Source organism: Sminthopsis crassicaudata, chromosome 2 (assembly GCF_048593235.1).
Source record: "Sminthopsis crassicaudata isolate SCR6 chromosome 2, ASM4859323v1, whole genome shotgun sequence".
Taxonomy (NCBI): Eukaryota; Metazoa; Chordata; class Mammalia; order Dasyuromorphia; family Dasyuridae; genus Sminthopsis; species Sminthopsis crassicaudata.
Window position 1 is genome coordinate 502,880,935 of NC_133618.1, and position 23,401 is coordinate 502,904,335.

Sequence of the window (23,401 nt, forward strand, 5' to 3'; positions counted from 1 at the left end):
TATTAATTTGTAAATACTTCCAAAACTTCAAAACAGGGCAATTAAACTAGATGATACATGGATTAACTTTAAAATCTTATAAAAAGCTCGTATGAGTCCACACTTGTTAAGATTTGAGGCACATATACAAGCTACACTTTCCCCCTACAATTGGTCATACAAGGTTCACAAAGTAATCAAAAGAATTTAAGCCAATTATTGGCCTGAAAGGACCAGCCCTAATCAGTATATAATGTCCCATTCACTTAGGAAAACAAATTTGAGATCTTTTTGGTACAATAAAAAAATGTGATTATATCAGCCTACTTTACATATTTTAAATGGTTTTTATTGATGTATTTTTAAAAATATTGCCAGCACAACTAATCAATACATTGGAAAAGTCCAAAAAGATGTTCAGAGTTGAACATCTGTAGACATACCGCTTAACCAAAGGGGCTGGCTTGGGTTGGGCAGTGGAGCTGGTGCAGGTAGAGAACAACTTCTCAAATCTCTTCTTTCAAGCTATATTTGTTCTTTAGAATTTTGTAACATTCACTTCTGCTATTCTTGCATATGTAATTTTTTTTTTGTCCATCTAGATTGTTTGTCACTTAGATATATTGGGTTTTTTTGGCTCTATTCTACAACAGTTTATCTAGATCTTTCCATGTTTCTCTATGTTATTCATATTAACCATTTCGTTCCATTATATTTATATATAATCAAGATAATTATAACGCAAATTTGTTCTAACGTGATAGATATGTTAGGGAATCATTTGACTATAACACAAATTTCAGGTTTGCTTATGAATAAATTTGCATGTGAGAAACAACTGGAAAATACAAACCATCCCTATTCTTATCTGGCATTATAAGTTTCCATCAGATTTCAGATATAACTTCTTTCTGCTTCTACACAGTAACTTAGAAGCAGCAACCCTTCTGATGTCCATTTCCATAAGAAAACTTCAGCTTTTAAGAGTGTAGTATTTATAGTATATTTTCTTTTACTGTAGAAACAGTGGATAGAGCAGGGCTGGTACCCACCTACTAACTTTATCATTCTTCCACACAATTCACCATTAAACCATGTAACATGTGTATACTATGCTCCCATTTTAATTAGATTCCTATCTTTTTAAAATGTCACTGATGTAAGTTTTTTGTGTTGCTTTTCTTATTCAATTTCCCCCATGAGTCTGTGTTTTTTATTCTGTGATTCCACATAGTTCAGTGATTTTTAAGAACACAAATTACATTTTAGCAAAGTTGACTATACCACTATTTGTTTGACTATTCCCCAATCAATGGACATCTATTTTGTTTTCGATTATTCACTATCATAAAAAGTGCTGCTATAAATATTTTTATGTTTATAGAGTTATTATCAAAGCTTTCTTGGGGTATAAGAAGTGAAATCTCTAGGTCAAAGAGTATGGATATTTTCCTTACTTTATAATTCCAAGTTGCTTTCCCAAATGGTTGTAGCAATTGACAGCTCCCCAAATAATGCATCAGAGGGCCCTTCTTCCCACAAGTCCCCCAACATTGAGTTCAATTTGTAATCATTATTTTTGTCTCTAACCCATCTGGTTAAGAATACATCTCCTAAATGCAAATTAAGACAATTCTGAGGTATCATTACACACCTGTCAGATTGGCTAAGATGACAGGAACAAATAACGATTAATGTTGGAGGGGCTGTGGGAAAACTGGGACACTGATGCATTGTTGGTGGAGTTGTGAAAGAATCCAGCCATTCTGGAGAGCAATCTGGAATTATGCCCAAAAAGTTATCAAAATGTGCATACCCTTTGACCCAGCCATACTACTACTGGGCTTATACCCCAAGGAACTACTAAAGAAAGGAAAGGGACCTGTATGTGCCAAAATGTTTGTGGCAGCCCTTTTCATAGTGGCTAGAAGCTGGAAGATGAATGGATGTCCATCAATTGGAGAATGGTTGGGTAAACTATGGTATATGAATGTTATGGAATATTATTGTTCTATAAGAAATGACCAACAGGAGAAATACAGAGAGGCTTGGAGAGACTTACATCAACTGATGCTGAGTGAAACGAGCAGAACCAGAAGATCATTATACACTTCAACAATGATACTGTACGAGGATGTATGCTGATGGAAGTGGATTTCTTCAACATAGAGAAGAGCTAATCCAATTCCAATTGATTAATGATGGACAGAACCAGCTACATCCAGAAAAAGAACACTGGGAAATGAATGTAAACTGTTATTTTTACCTTCTGAATCCAATTCTTCCTGTGCAACAAAAAATTCGGTTCTACACACATATATTGTATCTAAATTATACTGTAATATATTTAGCATATATAAGACTGCTTGCCATCTGGGGGAGGGGGCTGGGGGAGGAAGGGAAAAAATCTGAACAGAAGTAAGTGCAAGGGATAATGCTGTAAAAAATTACCCATGCATATGTACTGTCAAAAAAATGTTATAATTATAAAATAAAATAAAAATTAAAAAAAAAAGTTTCTAAAATTTAAAAAAAAAAAAAAAAAAAAAAAAGAATACATCTCCTAAGCCATAGCTGTGAGAGGTATATAATTTGCTTCTCTTCTAATTTTTTTATAGTATGATCTTTAATATTAAAGTTATATACCTATTTAGAATGTGGAATCACATCAAGGTATTGATCTAAGTCTAACTTCTGCCATATTGTTTTCCAGTTTTCCCAGAAGTTTGCTTGTTTCAATAAAAAATGGAATTCTTTTGTAATTTATTTTCTTCTATATGGTCACTGGATTATTGAATTCCATTGTTTCTGATTTTATCTTGTCTAGTCTGTTTCACTGATATACTTCTTGATTTAAAAAAAAAATCACAACAATTCTAGATGCTTTATTGGTTTAATTTGCTCATTCTCAAAGTCTGAGTTTTCTTCCCCCTGAGATCTGGATTATTTCTGCTCCTCCCACCCCTTCCCCCTTCCTTTATTTTCATCTATTATTCATTTCTGACTCCCTACCTTTGATGGCAGTTTCCTTCTAAATGAGGTCTCAAAATTAACTCAAGCTTCTCCTATCCTGAACAATGCATGGTTCACTAGCTTGGGCCTCTGTCGCCAGTAACTTGTTATGGAACAGAATTAGCCCCAACTGAATGCTGGTCTATTTCCTTCAGGTTCAATAGAGGGCCACACAGCCCTGTCCATAAAGGTCTTTCCTCACTCTCCTGCTTGGGCCCAGCTCAGGTGCAGCACAGAATGATGCCACAATGTTTTGAAAGCTTGAGAAAATTTTTGATATTTGGAGTTTGGATCTCTAGAAAAAGGAATTCTGTTAAAATGGGCACCTGTTTTACCCATTCTCTATTCCTTTGCTCTTCTACAAAATTTCTGTGTGGCACAATGGCACAGACTGAGAAAATGGCAACTGCTTAGAGTTTGGTTCTCTGCAGCACTGGGCAGAAGGAGGAAGAGTCAGGATCTGGAGCAGAGATCTATTGCAAGGACATGGGCTGGCTTGTGTAGTCCAGCTCTTGGGAATGTGGTGGGCAGTGGTGGCAGGGGGTGCTGAGAGTTCATTAGGACAAGAGAATATTTGCCTTCAAGTTTTTGCTTCTTTGGGGACCTAGTGTTCTAAACTGTGGAGACAGCTACAATGGCTTTCCCTTTAGCACTTAATTTCTATTTTGGTTTGAGAGGTACTAAGGATTAGAGAGAATGTCTAGTCTTCCATTTTGTTGGTCACACAACCTCCACTTTATATCTAACATGGATGAATTGCTAACTTAATTTCTCTTACAGACTTATGAGATATAAAATCTTATACTTTTAATTCTGGGGACATAAATCATAAGGAGAGCACACTAATATGTCTATCTATGAGTCTATGCACATCTAGAATACTTACACTTGCTTCTTAATCAAATATGGCTTTACTGACTAAGCAGATTCAATACCCAACTTAATAGGATTGGACTAGAAGCTCTGGAGTTGATTTTCCAGTGTGAGGATTTAGGAGGTTGATCTTTTGTCACTTTGTGACAGCTATATTTGGCTTAATAACAGGACTCTCCAAATGCAGTTAAGTACCTGTTCTTTTGTTCTTCTCTTACCCCAATTCGACCTCACCTTTATTTATAATATGAGATTTTTAATCACTCAGATGCTAAAAGGAAATAGTTTATCACAAATTATGCCAATTCCCAAACTGGAACACTGGCACTGGGGTTCCACTGGGTCTCAAGATTCAGAGTGACAAATTATCTCACTATTTAAACTGTCTACAGCTTGGTGAGGGAAGGACTCGCTGAAAAAGAATTAAACAAAACTGTCTTTGCTTACTGACTATTCCGGGGTTCCATTATTTTTTATGTTGTTTGAGCATGCAAGCGCATGCACATACACGCATGTAAGGAGAAATGTAATAGCAGCAAATTCAAGAGAAAATTACAAATGATACATTTAGGTTACTTAATGTTCTCCAACTGTGTATGGTGAGTTCTTTGGACATTCAGAAAGCTGCCTCAGCATTCTATCCTTGTGCATTTCAGAAGCCACTAGGTTCTATCTCCAATTAGATTACACTTAGGGGGAAAAAAACTGCCCTAAACACATCAAAATAAATAGGATACTTCTTTTTCCCCCCACCCGCAACACTTTCAGAAACCATTCTTAGATTACTGATCTGGTTTCATGTGGCTAAGGTCTGCCTAGTCTAAAGACATAGGAGCCTACATGAACTTAATAGTTGAAAAGTTATTAAGAAAAGCAGAAAATTCAGTAAAAAATTCCAAGCAATACATTTAGGCTTTTTGATATTCCCCAAATATATTTAGTCACTTCTTAGGCTATTCATACAGCAATATGGTATACTACCTATACAGAACTAGCTGCAAACAAAAACTCACTAGCCCATATAAAATTAAGAATAAATTAGATTTGGGGAAGAGTTTCTTTCTCACTGTTATACTTTCCTCCTCCTCATAAAGTTATCTGGTGAGGTTCCTAAACCCTTTGAAAGCAATTCAAAGAAATAGAGTGAGCAGGTAAGAAAGAGCAATTCAGCATTTGCTCTAATTGTAGTAAATAATGGAGATAGTTATGGATCTAAATCTTCACCTTTTTACCCTTTCTCTCCATTTCTGCTGCTACTACTCTAGTCCGGGCCCTACCTAACACCTAAACTACTGTGATGGCCAAGTAACTGGTCACAACTATCTCCATTCCTGCCCTCTCACCATTCCAATCTAAGCTATACATGGCTTCCAGATTAAACTGTCATCATGCTGTTTAATTCATTTGAGTAAAAAATAATTAAGTTTCTTCATTGTGTTCAGCAGGAATTTAATTTTTACCCTACTAAGAATACTCTATTTTATTTCTAAGATTCTAGTCTTAAGAGTACAAGGGATAGTGGAGGCAAAGGCTAGTGAACAAATGTAAATTATATCCCCTTCTCTGTGGGAAAGAGAAGAGTATGTGTGGCAAAAGCAACTAACTTAAAGGTAGATCTAGTAACGGTGAGACCAACCCAAAAATCTCAATCACATTAGTTTGGTGTTAGTAACTAAAGGCTATGCTTCAGGAAAACTAGAGAAGAACAAGTCAAGGAAAAAGACTGAACTTCTAAAGGCCCAGAGAAAGGCTCAGAGAACAGGGCCAAAGGGATGGGGAGTTTACATCTAAAGAAAAAAACAGAATGTAGGTTCCAAAGAGGATTAGAATCCTCATTTAAGTATAAAAAAGTGATTCAACTCTGGGTTACTAATGTGGTCTAGGAGTCAACCCAGACAAAGCTATAGTAGAAGAATGGAAATAGGTATTGGGTAACCCTACGTCAAACAATCCGGGTGAATTTTATTTCCTTAAGACAAAAACTATTTTCAGAAAAAGTTATTTCTTCCTTGTTATTTCACTTCCTTCACAAGAAAAATGAATTAAGAGACAAGGATAAGAAATGGTCAGTCAAGGAATTCACATACAGGCTTGGCTCCCCTTAGATATCATCTGACAACTTTCTGGAATTCTATCTACTTTCCCCTTTTGTGATTTTAATTCTAATTTCCCTATTAGTTACTATCAGTGAAAAAAAAAATTTTTTTATTGAGACAGTGGATTGAAATAAATCTAATTTTCTAGATAAATTTCAGACTTTAGCCATGGCACTTACAGTCAATCTGGAATTTTGGGAACTAGGGTCAGAAATCATTTATGCTGCCCCTAGTGCCAAAGAATATCTAATAATAGTTCAAATTGCCTCTTTATTCTTTAAACAATAATATAAGACAACATTACACCAAAAGTTCTCTTTGATTGTGACTCACTTCACCAAAAAACATGCACATAAACAGTAACAACTTTATCTAGATACCTGTGTCAATAGATGAAGGTGGCCAGTTAGAGGTATCTACTTCTTCAATCAATCATCCTCAGATATAAAATTATATGTTTGTTGTACTTGTAAAATGAGTTCTACCCTTTAGTAGAGCCCAAAAGCTCTTTCATTAGTCTATTAAAAAAAGGTCTCTGAAAATTGATGTGGTTGACAGGTCAGTGATATAAAAGTCTGTTTTCTCAAGTGGAAGTAACACTAATATCTTGGACCTGTTTATCAATAATCTAGCCTTCACTGCTTACTCACTCCAATGCCAAATTACTACCTTCATCATGAAACAAAAGCTAAATGACCCAAAGATAATTTGAACAAATCTTATTCACTGAGGATGCTTTCATTTTTATCTTCATTAACTTCTCTGGTCACTGACAGGTGTGATAAACACAGGATTAACGTTTCAGGACTCCAGTTTACAGGTGCTTAAATATAAGATAATCTATATGTTTACCCAAGGAAGGCAGTGGTATGTATGCATTTGTGTGCAAAAATATCTTGTACAAAAAAAAAATTCCTTTTTCCATAAATGAAAACTATTATTTTGTCCCCTTAATTTCTTAATCAAGAATACTCTGAAATATAAAAAGAAACTTCTACTAGTCAGAAGAGCCTTGCTAAGACTGTTTCCCAGCAAAGTATAATAAATTAAACTTTGTAAACCATAAAGTGTTATGTGTGATTTGATATTATTTTCATCACCAGATCAAATTTCCTCCTGATCTCCCACTTTCATTAAATAATAAGCAAAAAGACATTTAACAACCACCAAATTGTTCTCACCCACATAAACCAAGCATTCTCACTACTTGCCCTGGATAGATATTCGAACTAGGTGAGTGACTATTTTCTAAGACTGCAAAAGTGAAATACTAGACCCAGACAAAGCATTCACTCCCAGCTCTAAACAAATGGTAGCAATTAGACTGAAAAGGAAAAGACACTGTATTTTAACTTCCTATCTCATTGATATCCATCAAAAACCAGCTGCTCTTACTTAATAAACTTTGTTTCCTTTGAAATGTAGAGTCTTTTCAAAAACTGTCTTCACTTAATTGTTCTCCAAAAGACTATTATTAAAAACAAACACTAAGAAATGTTTTTCATCCTTGAAGTGCTCTGTAACTACCTAATTAATAATCTGATTTAGGATTTTTAGAAGCATTTTCATTTCAAAGCATAATGACCTTTTGTGAATCTATACATATGATAAAGAGGTATCAACAAAATCCCACATTTTATATATTGACAGGAAAAAGATATAAGATAATGAGAATTACTGAGGTCAACATGATTGGTGCTAACAAATAAACAAACAAAAATAGATTTACTAATCAGAAACACTAGAATCTCTGGTTATAAGGTTGGTGCAGGCTCTAACTTCATTTTATAAAGATATATTTTCAGTTATTACCATGCTTCTTCCTATTTAAAAGTATAATTCACAATAATGTTCAAGGATTAAATATCATTTCCTTTTGACAGACTTAAAATCACAGAATTTTAGGAAACTGAAAAAAAAATCACCTCAATCTAACCCCTTCCCTATGAAGGAGCACAATGAGGTCCAAAGAGCTGCCATAACTTGCCTAAGATTTATGGTGGAGATGGAATTGGGATACTGACCTTCAACATTTCAATATGATAATCTTTCTACTACAACCTATTGAATCTTAGGATAAAACACTAGAGTGTCAATTAAATTTCTGTCCTTGATATTCATACCATGAAACCTCATTACAGGGAAAAAGATCTTATAAAAAAGTGCTTCCTTTTGTTAATTTAATAACCAAAATCCTTGGATACAATCTGTTTCTTTTAAAAATATATTTTATTAAGATTTTTTTTACCTTGCTTATATTTCTTTTATATATTCCTAATCTTTCTCCCCCAAAAGTCATCCATCTCATAAAACAAAATATTATTTTTTACGGGATAAAAGGGGAGGGGGAGGAATGGGGGAAAATCAGTAAAATCAATCAATATATTGAAAAAATTTGAAAACATTAAGAATTTCATATCTGTGGACCTCCTACTTCTACAAAGAAGTAGGGAGAGGTGACTTTTCATAGATAAGGTCTACTTCTGAAGTCTCAATTCTAAAACTATGATTTTATGAATATGCTGTAACAGAAAGTTATAGAGCACTTATCATTCCTGACACTGAGAAACATTTTCTTTCTCAAAAAAAGAGATCTACCTTTAAAAAGAGACACACTGCTGTCTATCCAATTACAGACTAATTTACATCAATAAGGGTCTAATATTCAGGACTAGAAAATTAATCTCTCAGTCAATTTTTCTCTATAATTCCCTTCAACTTAATCAAATGAATCTTACCAAAAGCATTGCAGATGTTCCATTGGGTCTGGACAAATGAATCGACATTTCAGGGAACATCCTATCAATACGGCTGATCACATCATCAACATATCTAAGTGTAAAAAAAAAAAAAAAAAAGTACAAATATAAATTATAGCAACATTCAAAGTAATGACAAGTAACAAAACGCTAAGGATTTCTTTACTCTTTTTTTTTTTTCTTCAGGTTACCATAAAATACTTTCTTAGGTTTTGAAAATCTTTACTTACAGAAGACACATAGTTCAGGTAAGTAAGTAGGTAATTCACCATTAGCAAGACAAAATGAACCAGAACATTCTGTAAAATAACCTCAATAGTGAATTTCCTCTCTGAGTAGAGACTCACAATTTAGAAGTTAATTCGATAACAAGAACAGCTCTGACTCAGATGCTTTCAATATGAGATCCTGTGAGGATATGTCCCCATTTTAAAATTCCCACTGGATGTAAAGGAAATATTCTTATTGTCTCATGACTATGGGGTAACAAAAGGTTAGATAAGTTGCATGAGCAAAGTGGTTTGTGAGAAAAAAAAGTAAAGAAGTGATATTTTGGAGGAGCAATGAAGAAACACAAAAATCAAACAGGAAAAAACATTAGCCAAAAGAACTGTAATATTAATGAAAAATGAATACAAACTTGAATGGACTAAGAGATGTTTAGTAGGTAAATAAGAAAGTCTATCTTTGAACACAAATTAAAACTGCACCATAGCACTATGCCTAATTTTCAGTTCAATTAAATATTAGAAATTATTAAAGACCTACTAAATTGCCAGTCACTCTTCTAGGCACAAACATCCTCAAGGACATTGATACTGTATGGATATCACATATACACACAGATAAATGGATACAAAATATATATAAAATTATGAGAGTAATTTAGACAAGGCTGGGAGAAGCATTGATAACTGGGAGACAATTAGGACATTTCTCATATAGGAGGTGGCATCTGAACTGAATCTTGTGTCAAGCTAGATTCCAAAAGGCAGAAGTAAGAAGAGACTGCCCATGCAAAGCCCAGAGCAGATGAAATGCTATCTAAAAGAAAGAGCAAGTGGCTAGTTTGGCAGACACAGTGCATGTATGTATTAAGAATTCTATGAAATAAATCTGAAAAGAAATTGAAATCAAAATGTAAAAATATAAGAAAAGGGGTTGACATCTCATCCAGGAGATAAAAAGCCACTAAAGGTTTGCATGTGGAATCTCTGTGAATGATGGACTGGAAAAGGGAGAGAGCAGGGTCTGGGAGTACACTGAAGCAGTTTAGGCAAGCGAGGGTGTTGATTACACGAGCTAAGAAAAAAAAGTATGAAGGTATAGGAGACTGGAAAGATGTGGCAAATGACTGCAAATAAAGGGAGAGCGAAGAAAGAATCAAAGGTGACTCCAAGCTAAACCTAGATGATTAGAAATAGGCAACTTCTATGAATGGATGTCCATCAGTTGGAGAATGGTTGGGTAAATTGTGGTATATGAAGGTTATGGAATATTATTGCTCTGTAAGAAATGACGAGCAGGAGGAATACAGAGAGGTTTGGAGAGACTTACATCAACTGATGCTGAGTGAAATGAACAGAACCAGAAGATCGCTGTACACTTCAATGCTGTATGAAGATGTATTCTGATGGAAGTGGATATCTTCAACATAAAGAAGATCCAACTCACTGCCAGTTGATCAATGATGGACAGAAATAACTACACCCAGAGAAGGAACACTGGGAAGTGAATGTAAATTGTTAGCACTACTGTCTATCTACCCAGGTTACTTATACCTTCGGAATCTAATACTTAATGTGCAACAAGAAAATGGTATTTACACACATATATTGTATCTAGGTTATATTGTAACATATGTAAAATGTATGGGATTGCCTGTCATCGGGGGGAGGGAGTGGAAGGAGGGGGGGATAATTTGGAAAAATGAATACAAGAGATAATGTTATAAAAAAAATTGCTCATGCACATATACTGTGGAAAAAAATTCTAAAAAAAAAAAAAAGAAATAGGCAACTTCTGAAGAAAGAGCTTGGTCTTTGCATTTTAAGAGAGGGGGAAATTTTGAAGCAAAGGGAAAAAAGTTCAAAAGGCTGATGGGTGTTTATTTGGAAGAGGAGAAGACTAGAGATTGGGCCTCAGTTATTTTTAGACCAGCTGGTATAAGAAAAAATGCCATTTATTGCTACAAAGAGCCAAAGGGAAACGATTAAAAGAGAGAATATTCCTAGATATAAGGAGGAATTTCTTAAGAGTGAAGTCAATTAAATATAATATGAGACTATCAATAAAGATTCTGAATTCCAGTTCTGATGCTCTTTAAAAAAATAAGACAACTATCTGTTCAGTATGGACAATACTTAAGGCAATACACAATTTTCTAAGGTTCTTTTATAGGTGTTGAGGGGTTTTGTTGTTGTTATTTTTTTTGCCACATAATCCCCCCAAAATGAAAAATAAAAAAAAAGAGGGCTTAGCGAACTAATGGAAAAAAGTGGAAAAAGAACATATTTCTTTGGATCATGAAAAATGTATAACAAAGCCCCATTAAAAAAAAAAAATACACACACCAAGACAGCATGCCAACATTATGTGTCAGTATCACTTGTATTATTTTTGAATATCATAAATTTTATTCTTCCATGATGATATGTGTGATTTAGATCAGGTTGCTTTAGACTCAACAGAAAAGAAAAAAAATCAGCTGTCATATGCATGTAAATGGAGGTCATTGCTAACTACATGCTAATGGGAATGAGGGAAAGCAGTGTCTCCTGAACTGATTCTCAATCAATAGATATCATAGCTTTGGAAGTCCAATGCAAATAAGCACACCAAGCTTCAATACAACGTTAACATAATAATTTGCTCTCCATTGCACCTTTCACCTTGAAGGATCCAAAATGCTTTTCTTTAATGGAGTAAGAAAACTGAAGCAAGGTAACTGAAGTGATTATCTCAGGTGAAAATATATATTAAATACCAAACTGGAGGATTTTAGGACTCTAAGGACTTCTTTGTGTTTTCAAAAAGATCCAGTGTTTAAATCATGCAGTGCTATACTAGGTCTGAAGAAAAAAAGGTCACAATCTAAGATCTGTACCTTATCTTGGAGGATAGAGGACAGGTAAACGGGGAAATGTGTCCCCAGGAGGCAGTAGGGAAAAGGCAGAATGGCATATAAAAGATGAAGTAAAGGAAAAGAGTGCAGAAGGTGGGAAGAAGAATCTAGGTTATCAGAAAAGCCTAGACTATTAAAATGTTATTGAGCAAAAGCATTTCTTTAAAAAAAAAAATGCTTTTCATTCATGTACCTGATACGAAGAAAATGTCACCTGTAAAAGGCAATTTATGTTACGTATTAATGTATTTGCCCAAGCAGAGAAGGAAGAAACTCAGGAGCATCTTTTCTAAGGAAAACAATGTCTTTATTCTCAGGACAAAACCACAACATTTCTCTTTTAAAAATGCATCAAAACCTCTTAAATTCAGTATCACAGCTAGACAGAATTGACAGAAAAAAGGGAAACCTCAGAACTTTGAATTCAAAATCCGGTGGGAACTGCCACTTTTCTTTTGCATTCTTTGTCATCCCCCCTCTCTGGTGGTATTTCTCAGAGTGATGCTCTCCAGAGCAGTAGAAGCTGTTAGAAATACCTGAATGGTATCTGAAAACAGCTTTGCCATGAGTAAGCACTCATTTAGCAAAATCTGGATAAGCTTTATTTGAAGGACTGGGAACAGGTAGGAACACAGTGCTCTACTCCTACACTTTTACCATATGCTATCTCTATTCTATAGCAGAATTGAATTACTTTAATTTTTACCTTTTAGATGCAGACAAACAAGTAGGAACACAGCAGTGGTAACTAGTTTACACTTGGGCAGACGAAGTGCTGTAAGACATTAATTTAGTGCCAAATTGAGCAGTGAGTCACAATTTGCACATATCCGTCAACCTGTTAACACGGTAATAACTTGGAAAAATTGCAGTTCCTATTTACATTGCAGAAAACATCATGTTTTCTATGATAATCCTAGTTTAAAATGGAAAGATGTTTGGTTTTGATTTCAACCCAATCTGAACTTGAATTTTTTTTTTAATTTTCCAGAAGAGAAAAAACTAGCTATTATGCAGAGTAAGGTTTTCTCTTGCTGTCCTATTCATTAACTTTTCCATGATCACTAGTATCTTACTTTGGACTTTCCTTTCTTGATTAAAACTTATTTTCATTTTCAAATGACTTTCATTTGAGAGTATAGCTTCTCCAACCTCATTCCTCCATAGTAGGTCCCAGCTAGTACAACATGTCATCTACATTTATTGGATCCAGTTTTTAACTTGATCCCATCCAGAATGTCATCCATCTCTGGTATTACACTAAACAGACTCTCTTCAAGTCTCTACCAGAAAATCTGCTCAAGATCAAATCTCAGGGCCTAATCTCAATTCTAAGTTTCTCAGTCTGATTATCAAACATAACTGTTTTTCATCCCTCCAACAATAACCCACCTGTCCCCTCCTGAGGTTTTTCCTCTATCACAGCTTATTTCTCCACACAGAACTATAGACTCAGAAAGGCCCTGGCTCATCCAATTCTGGCATCCTAAATCAGTACAGTATCCAGGCTCTGTATGCAAATCTCTGAATCATGCAGCAAAGACTTCCCAAGGCAAGCAGGTCTATTGTTACTAAAATACTAGAGAAGTCTTGCTCATATTGAACAAAATTTTTTTTCTCTGAAATTTCTACTTATTGGTTCCAATTCTGCCATTTGTACACAAAGTTCACTCCCCTCCTCAAAATAAGTGTTTTCAAATACTTGAGGAGAACTATCATATTATCTCTTAATCTTTTCTTCTTCAAGCTAAATATCCCCAGTTCCTTCAACTATTATTCTTTCAGACATAATTCTAGCACCTTCGCCACCTATGTCACCCTTCTTCTGGACCCACTCTACTTTGTGTGTTCACTTCTTAAAATGTGTTAATACAAGTAAAAAATACCAGTACTGATGTGGTCTGAATAGCATAATGGGATCAGAACCTTCTATGATCTGGATATTTGCTATTGAGAGGTATCATGGCATGTTGAACCAGAAGCAACTTTAGTCTGAGTTTTATCTCTGATATGAATTAGCAATAGGACCACGATACATTTCCTCACCTATAAAATGAGGAAAATAATACCATTAGCACTTCAGAGGGCTTATTATAAGGTTCAAATTTAAAAATTTATGTAAATTACTTTGCAAACCTTGAAATATTATATGTCAATTATCATTATCATCAACAATGCATCCTAATATTGTATCAGCAGCAGCAGCAGCAGTATGACAGTCACAGCCTGTAATGGGTTTGTGGTCAATTTAAATCAGATCTTTTTACATGAACTACTTCCAAGGTGTGCTTTCCTCCATCTATATTTTTGACACACACCTTTCAGAAGTCTTCTTTTTTTCCCCTTAAATTCACTTTAATCTGTTTCCATGGCCTTGGCAGTGGTCTAAATGCAAATGATTCTGTTCTACTTTGCCACCCACAACCTTACTCCAAAACCACATCTCCCACTCTTCACAGGATCTCTCCAACTAGAGGTCTTGGCTGCCAATTCAAGCTTAAAATGGCAAACACCAAGCTCCAAGAGTTCTCTGGCTGCCTAACTAGCTATGACAAAGTTTAGCAGCTAACACTAAATACAATGAAACACTGAAGATCTAAGCCAAACAGCTCCTTACCCAGGGTGATGCAGGAAAAGATTGGAGTTTGAAAGAGAATCTACATACAGATTCTAGCCCTTCTACCTACCACCTTAGTGATCTTGGGCAAGTCACTTAACTTTTTCTCAACATCAGTTTCTTTTGAATGAGAAGAATGAACTATAGGATCTCTAAGGCCCTTTTCTAAATCTTAATCATATGAATTAGAAAACAGTGTTTTTTAAACAAGTAAAATAATTTTAGATGAAAGAAGGTCCTCTTATATTAGCCCACAAAAGTCAATATCAATAGCAGCCAAATAGATCATGAAAACAGCCTCCTCCTCAAAAAAGGAGATGATGAAAGTCATATACTAAAGTATATTCAAGAGCCTTCAAAAGTAATTATGCTATTGACATGTTTTAAATGCTACTTTTAATGAACTAATTAATTCTGGAAAACATTAGTACAAAGATGTGTTATCAAATTGGGATTAAAATGCCAAAATGGAAAAGCTATCTCCAAACTTATAAATCCTATAAAACCTTAATTCTACAGCACCACATGTAAACAGTCAAAATGTATATTAAAAAAATTGACATTAAAGATGTCCATTTTATGCAGGACAGATGGCTCAGTTTTCTAGAATCTGACCTCTGTGTGTGTGTGTGTGTCTGTATGTGTGTGAAATGGATTCAATCCAATCTTCTTGTGTTAGTAATGCTTAGCAGCTATGTAAGATTTAAATAGCATTTATCCCACACAGTGTGTAAGATACATGCTGTTCATTTTCCCCACCCATACAAATTCCAAAAGGAATATATGTATTAATATCCACTTTACTGTAAAAGGGCCCAATACATGTCAAAAAAGGGAAACAATCACCTCATCTAGAATTAATTTCAAGAATTTTCTCTAAACCTATTCAGAATGAGGCAATTGAACAATCCTCTTATACCAAGTAAAAACAGACGGATTTGTTTAACTGTTCCACAAGTAACTGAAACCACAACTATCCCCTATGAGCATCATTTCACATGTTCTGAGGAAGTGTATTAAAAACTTGGATCAACGTTGCTTTCTTTTTAGACTCTATGTACATAGTATTTGCACTTCGATGTGAATTCCACAAAATTTTCTGTCTTTTATTTAAAAAATTAAATAGGGGGCAGCTAGGTGGTGCAGTGGAGAGAGCCTGAATTCAGGAGGACCCAAGTTCAAATCTGATCTCAGACACTTAACGCGTCCTAGCTGTGTGACCCTGGGCAAGTCACTTAACCCCAGCCTCGGGGGGGAAAAAATTAAATAATTATCTACATAATCTGAAAATATAATTTGTATAATTTTTACCATCAGATATTATCCAATCAAAAATAATACTTGCTCTTGATTAACTAATTAAGTCTATAAAACATTGCTAAAAGATCAACTTGGGATTAAAATGCCAAAAATCATTATGAAATGTAGAAGCTTTCTCCAAAGCTATAATTCGTGCAAAAGCTTAATTCTACAGTACATATTAAAATGTGAAAAAAAAATGTGACATTAAAGCCTCAGTTTTTCATGTGTGTGAATGTGTATGGAGCAACAGAGACCCAGAGAGAACAGAGAGACATAGAAACAAAGACAAAGGCAGAGACAGAGAAGGGTACAAACTCAACACACTTTGGGATGCCCAAAACACCAGGAATGTATGACACTATCTTAGGGCCTCATTGTCCACTGTGTATCTATTTTTAAAAAATCATCAGCTTCTAGTATAGTAGTAGGAAAAAAAAATTAATCTTAGGCTTCCCTCTGAATCAATTAATAAGCTTTTATTAGCAATCTAATAAGGGCCAAGTAGTGTGCAATGCATACTTGGAGAAGAGTTTAACAAGTAGGGCTTTCAGATTTGAGGGAAGAAAAAAGGAAATAAGCATTTATAGTGCATTTATTATGTGCCCACGCATTGTGCTAAGTGCATAAGAAAAAATTATTTCATTTGGTTTTATAACAATTCTGAGAAGTTATATAACCTCTATTATTATATCCATTTTACTATGAGGGAAACCAAGACAGAGGTTAAACAACTTGCCCAGGGTCACTTATCTAAGTGACTAAGGCTAGATTGAAACTCAGGTCTTCCTGATTCCAGACCCTGCACTCTACCTACTGTACTTCATAACTGCCTAGGAAATTAATCAAATATACAAAAAGAACCTCATACTCCAATATGAGTTAACAACTTTTAAAAAAAATAATTGTCAAATACGAGATTACACAGAAAACAAACTTTTTTCAAAAATAATTTTTCAGTTTCAAAACAAAATCTTTATTTTCCCTTCCTATTGTGCCACACCTCCTCTCCTCCCTCCATCCATACTTCATACGTCTCAATTATTTCAGTAAGCCCACAGGTGTGTATCAAGCATTGAAAACAAATGGGAAATACTGTCACACAAATTAAGTCTTACATTCTACTCACCAGTGTTAAAAGTTATTGAAATTGGCCTTTAGCTCCACCCCTATTTTATAAATCAACAAATGTTTATTGAACAGCTTCTACTATCAGCAGCTGCACAAAATATTTATCAAGTACTTTAAGGTAAGATATTATAGTAGGTGCTGAGGATACAAAGAGCTGGAATATAGTCCCTGCCTTCAGTAAGTTTACAATCTAGTTGGGGAAAACATTTACTTAACACCAAACAAGAAAATTTTGGATGAATAATATAAATATTGCCTTACATTTAGTATACCTATACTATAGGTATCCTATAGCTTTCAAAAACACTTTCATATTCACTATCTCCTCTCTGATCCTCATAAAAACTCTATAGGTGGGGCCAAATGGAGCAGAGGAGGTTATAAGACTAGAAAAGGCCTTCAATGCCATCTACTCTAACAATCTAATTTAACAGATGAGGAATCTGAGGAAAAGTTTCTTGCCAAAGATCACATCAATTGTAAGTAACAGCCAGGATTTGAATCGTGATTTTTAGTTCAGGGATCTTTGTACTATAGAAAGGGTAATATGAAAGGGTAATAATACAACCAACTTTAAATTACTTAAATTTTTCTACAAAGTTGTTAGGTTTCATTTTTTAAACATTCTTATATAATTGTAATTGACAAAAATGGACTAGTCATTAAACACATGCTTTCTGAATGAAAAGACAATTGGTTTTTTTTATATCTTTTTACTTCTCTCTTAATTTTCTATTGCAAATTTATACAAGTATTTTGGTCGCAGCTTTCCCTAAAAGTTTTTAAACAATTTATTAAACTCAGGGAGGAAGTTATCATTTCAATCAACAGCCATTTCCTCTGCAAGCTCTTACATGTTACCAAAAGACCAAACAAACAAACCAAAAAAACCCAAAAAAACACCCACCTATATTAAGCTTTCCACCAACACCAATTAACAATAGTTATTAAAGCAGGTATCTCTGCCAGATCTTATGAAATGGTACTCCATGATCAATTAGAGAAGAATGTGTGAATGGAGATGCAACAATTCACACAATAAGAAAGTAACTAAACATTCAATTAGACAGCCAATTGGAGCTGACAATACATATTTGAAAACTACATCCCTTTCCCAAATTCCAGCAGTCTTTCTTCCCTCTCCACCTGTTAAGAGTCAAAAACTGTGAAGTTATTAATATTTGGCATTTCCTGGCAGCTCTAAAATGTAGATTCTCAGCTTTGGGAGTACCAAGTTTTCTATAATGATACTGTGATAGAAGATGTTTCTTTTCCGTTTGATTTTTAACATCCCTGAGTGAACATATGACAGACTTCACAGAAACAGAAATAACAAGTTAAAAAATAAAATTGCTGCACCTATTTTTGAGTTTCTAATATATTCAGCAAATCACAGCTATCTGAAAGAGTTAATATAACTTGAAAGGGTTATACTGAGTTAAGTCATGAAAAGCATCAGATTTAGAGCCTGAATGGTCTTTAGAAAACATATGGTTCAATCTCTCACTTTACAGAGAAGAAACTGAGGTTCAGTGAAGATAAATACCTTGCCCAATATTACAAAGGCAGTAAGCAAGAGAGCAGGGTCACAAACACTTGCTATCTAGAAGAAGAAGTGAATCTTTCTAAGTCAGAGAATTTCATTTAACTGAAGTTCACATTCATGACATTTTTTCCCCATGTAATTTCTTCCTTACAGATATTCTTGTGGGTCACCCAGGTTATAATTCAGTATCAACATAAATCTGCAGATTACTTGATAGTCTTCATGGAATTCTTACTGCCATTCAAATAATGGTAAATGACTTTCTAAAATGGAATAAAAAATGCCCTAAACAGAAAAGTAAAGCAAATTTCCAAGAATTCATCACAACATCTAAAATAATCAAGGAAATTAACCCAATAGTAGGAAATATTTTTGCAACAAAATTGCATTTCAAACAGTCAAGAACTTCTTTGTCATTATTCAACAAATATACAGTCTTTTTAACCTGGGAAGGAAGAAGAAAGCTTGCTAATACTTTTTACTGAATTATAATGTCTTATGGAAAAGTGGAGATGCAACTCCTAATTCTAGGCCATTGCAAAATACATACATATATAACTTTCATGTAGCCCTGTTATATTTAAATCCTTCAAAGTCTCCATATTATAACTGGAAAAAAAAAATTAGCTAATGTTTGATTATCCAGATTAATGGCCTGAAGTTTGGTGTGGATCTTTTAAAAATTTCATGATAACACAAAAAAATTAATGATATTACATTAAGGATCAGGAACTGAAACTGAACAGCTTCCCAAACTTACCATTATCCCTCTCCCACTATCCCAATTTGGATAGAAAGCATTATTTTTTTTTAGACTACCTCAAAGGAATGAATTCCTTCTTCACTTTCTTTAAACCTTTTATACTACTGCATGACATTTTTTATAGTGCAGAAAAGATTAGTTTTTTGGTGTCAAAACAGTTTCTAGTATTTAAAACCAAATTACAGGAGGAAAACGATGTTTATATCAACCAGAACCTGAAGATAATGGCCTCTGGAAAAGACAGCATTACAAGGACTGTACAGCTCCTGAGCATGGAGGATATAAACTAAAAGTAACTGAAAGGAGGGCAGTATCTAGAAATATTTTTCACAGCACAAAATGCTTATTTTATTGAGGTGAAAGAAAGGAGATGGCAGCCAGAGGACAATACATACATGAATGTAATCTAGTTAGGAGTTAGGAGAGGGACCAGTCTGACCTAGATCCTTGTGATGGTTAGATTGAAGATGGAACCCAAAAGAGAAATTCCCCAGTAACAAGATCCTATGTCTGATAATCTGTGAATGTCTTATTATGTGGCCAAGGACAAGACAAGGTAGAAAAACATCACAAAGCAAGATATGCTGAGTCACCCACTTCTGAATGTCACACTTTGGGACAAAGGCCATTCACAATATGAAAAGTATGACTCTATATGCTTGGTTTTCCAGTCAAATATATTTGCTGCAATAATTTCTATAACATGTCAATAGTAGAACCAAAAAAGTTCTTATACAGATATTCATACCCAAACTGGAATGTTTTCTATAGCAATTTTGATCAAGAAGTCCTGAAGCCCCCACTTAAAAACCCCTATTAACAAAGGATCCACTATCTCCCAAGGCAGACCATTTCACTCATAGAGAGCTCTAACTATGGAAGTTTTTCTCATAATAAACCAAAATATGGCATTGCTCTCTCTAGGCTCAAATATAACCCTTCGTGCACATGATAGTTGTCTTCATGCATACTCCAAGCTAAATTAAGCACAGTTTCCTCAATCAATCTTTACATACACAAGTGAAGTCATGCCCCAGGATCACAATGATGTGTTGTTTATGCAAAATACCATTATACCTGAATGCAGGGAGAACAGATATGCTGATTCCAGGCAAAAATCCTTCCTTCTACAGGCTTATTATCCAATTAACGGATTAAATTCAATAATATTTACTGCCAATATTTTCTCTAGTTGCTCAGCATAAAACAGTTTTTCAAAGACCATACACTAAATCTTTTAAGCTATACACATGAAGAACCATCAGTTAAATCAATCTGATCCTTGAAGCATCACCTTCTTCTTACCTTTCTCCCCCAACCAAAATAAGAGAAAATTCATCCTGCCTAGGGAAGAAAAATCAGAGAGAACAACTTATTTATCTAACCAGAACATTAGGAACATAATTAAAAATAATGTTTGGAACTCATTACAAATTCCCTGGACAGGAAGTCTAAATCTCATTAGAATGAAAAGCAAATTAAGCGATCAAGAGAAAGTTTGGTCAGGGGCAAAATGAGGACTACAATCACCTTCAGAACTTTTAATGATACCAACACAGCTTGCTTTGTTCTGCAGGTTGCATTAGTCTTCTAAAAAAAAAATCTCCATAGCTACTGTAGTTCTAAACCAAACAAGGACCAGAAGCATTATAATATGCAACTATGGGATTTCAGCCCTGAAAGACTCAAACACGAATCTTGGTTTTATAATCATTACTATTTTCTGGTCTAAGCCTGTTACTGGTCTTTATAATGTTTGTGAAAATTGACATGAATTCCTTTATAGAAAGTTTGAAAGGAAAAGCAGCCTCCTCATGCCAAATAATGCAATCAGTAATAGGATTTCAGAAGCATCATTTCATACTATCAAGACCTTTTCGCCTCCAAATCCATCTAGAAAATTAGGAGTTTCACAAAAGTTTCTGAATATGGTAAACATTCTAAACAAATTTAGAACTGAACTCATTATCTTTTTTTGAAAGTGATTTCTTCAATATAAATGTTACCATCTTGGGCTGAAAAAGTAATTTTAACAAAACTATAAATTCTCATATGTAAAACCAAGCAACCAAGCAAAATGCTCACATGAGTTAATTCTCAACACACAGACATATTCTGTGCTTTACTTTTAGGATAAAGAGATAAATGATGTGAACTGATGCTGAGTGATGTGCAGAACAAGAACATTGTACACAGTAATAGCAAGATTATGTGATGATCAGCTATGACAGAATTAGCTCTTCTCAGCAATAGTGATCCAAGACAATTCCAATAGACTTGGGATGGAAAATGCCATCCATATTCAAAGAGAGAACTATGGAGACTGAATATGGATTGAAGCATAGTATTTTCACATTTTTGTTTGTTTGTTTTTGTCTTTGATCTTGATTCAAGGTAAAATCATGCCAAATTTCTATGATTTACACAAATGTGTAATTCATAAATTATACATGGTATAAATTCGTAATTGTGTATTCCTACAATAACTGATGTTCATAATGAAGATCCTCTGGTACTATTCAATCCTGATGCATTTTGTAATTATTAAATTACATTAGTTGATGAAGGGGAAGCTAGGTGGTGCAGTGGATAGAGCACCAGCCCTGAATTCAGGAGGACCCGAGTTCAAATCTGGTCTCAGACACTTAACACTTCCTAGCTGTGTGACCCTGGGCAAGTCACTTAACCCCAGCCTCAGGGGGGAAAAAATACTACTTAATAAACCTTAAAATGACATATGATAAAAAAAAGTGAATTAATTGACAATTTTGTAATTATCAAAAATTCAATTATATTCAGAATAAAAAAATTATTAAACATATCTCACTTTATTCTGAAGCTTTGAAAATTAATTCCTACTTGGAACACATTGTAGCCAGAATATTCAATTAATCCTAGCATCAATATTCAATTAATCCTAACATGTCACTTTCCATGCTATCTAGATAAATGGCAGATTATATTTTTGGTACCTTTATTATCAAAACACTGTAATTTCACTGTAATACACTTGCTACAAGAAAAAAATTAGCAATGATAGTTCTACCTTTAACCTTACAGAAATGATATAACAACAAATAACCAGATTCCAGTATGAGGCTGTAGAGATTAAGGAAAAATCAATTCACTTTATTTAATAAAGTGTATCTATAAGATACTAGGGTAAAAAGTACAAAAGATACAAAGATGGAAAGATGGCGATAATATGTATTCAGGAATAAGTATGAAACCATCAATAAGAAAAAGAATCAAAAGATCTTTTTCAAGTACGATTAAAAAAAACCTGCAACATCTTTGAGTTGGAAGATTATGTGAAGGAAAAATTATTGAGGAAGCTCTACGTGAGGTGGGTTTCAAAGAAAAATAAAGTATTTCAGCAGGAAAACCTGCAATGGAAAATCAGACCTAGAATGGAAAATAAGATTTGAAAAAGCACTACACAGCAGTGGAAGATAGTCAAGAAGAGATTAGAGAACACCTAGTAGTTCCCTAATAGTCTGGTCTTATTGAAATACAGATTATATTAATGGAAGTATAATGAAATAATGTTGGAAAGGTATATTAGAGTTAGATTGTAGAAGCTTTTAATCACCAGGCCAAGAAATATGTATTTCAGCCTATAAAATAGTAGATAATCACTGAAGACTTTTGATCTGGGAGAAAACACAGTTACAGATGTATATTAGGAAGAAGGATATATAAAAGTTAAAATAGAGATGTAGAAAATATAAAAAGCACTGACTCTGAAATCTGAAGATTTGTTGTTGAGTTCCATTTGCTCTACTATCTACTAACCTATGTGCCTTGGACATGTCACTTTCTTTTCACACTTTAGTTTCCTTTTGTGAAGAAAAAAAAAAATGATGATACTTGTATCAAAGAAAAGTGTTTTTATAAACTTTAAAGTGCTTTAGCAAGGATATGCCCTGTTAACCCTGAGGTTTCTGTCCTGAACCATCATGTCTTCTCACTTTATACTATTTCACTCGGTGACCATCAGCTGCCATGGATTCAAATGCTGATGATTTTCAGCTCCATCGAATGCTAATCTTTTTGCTAACTTCAGTCTCAAATCTCCAACTGACTTCCACAAATATCTTGTATTCAACATGTCTAAAACTAAACTCATTATCTTTCTCTCAAAATCGTTCTTCTCCCTTCAAACATCCCTTCTAGTTCCTCTGGGCTCACAACCTTGGGAT

The 23,401-nt window shown here is 34.3% G+C and overlaps 1 protein-coding gene across 2 annotated transcripts in view; it reads right to left on the reverse strand.

Annotated features, from left to right (window-relative positions):
* The window catches only part of MED27 (mediator complex subunit 27), a 303,253-nt gene that overhangs the window by 129,842 nt on the left and 150,010 nt on the right, over window positions 1-23,401 (reverse strand). For both annotated transcript variants that reach the window (XR_012486892.1, XM_074293936.1), the window contains exon 4: window positions 8,699-8,792. Coding sequence is in view for 1 of the 2 variants with exons in the window: in XM_074293936.1 (XP_074150037.1) it covers window positions 8,699-8,792 (94 nt within the window). In the remaining variant the exon portion in view is untranslated. The remainder of the gene's footprint in view (window positions 1-8,698; window positions 8,793-23,401) is intronic.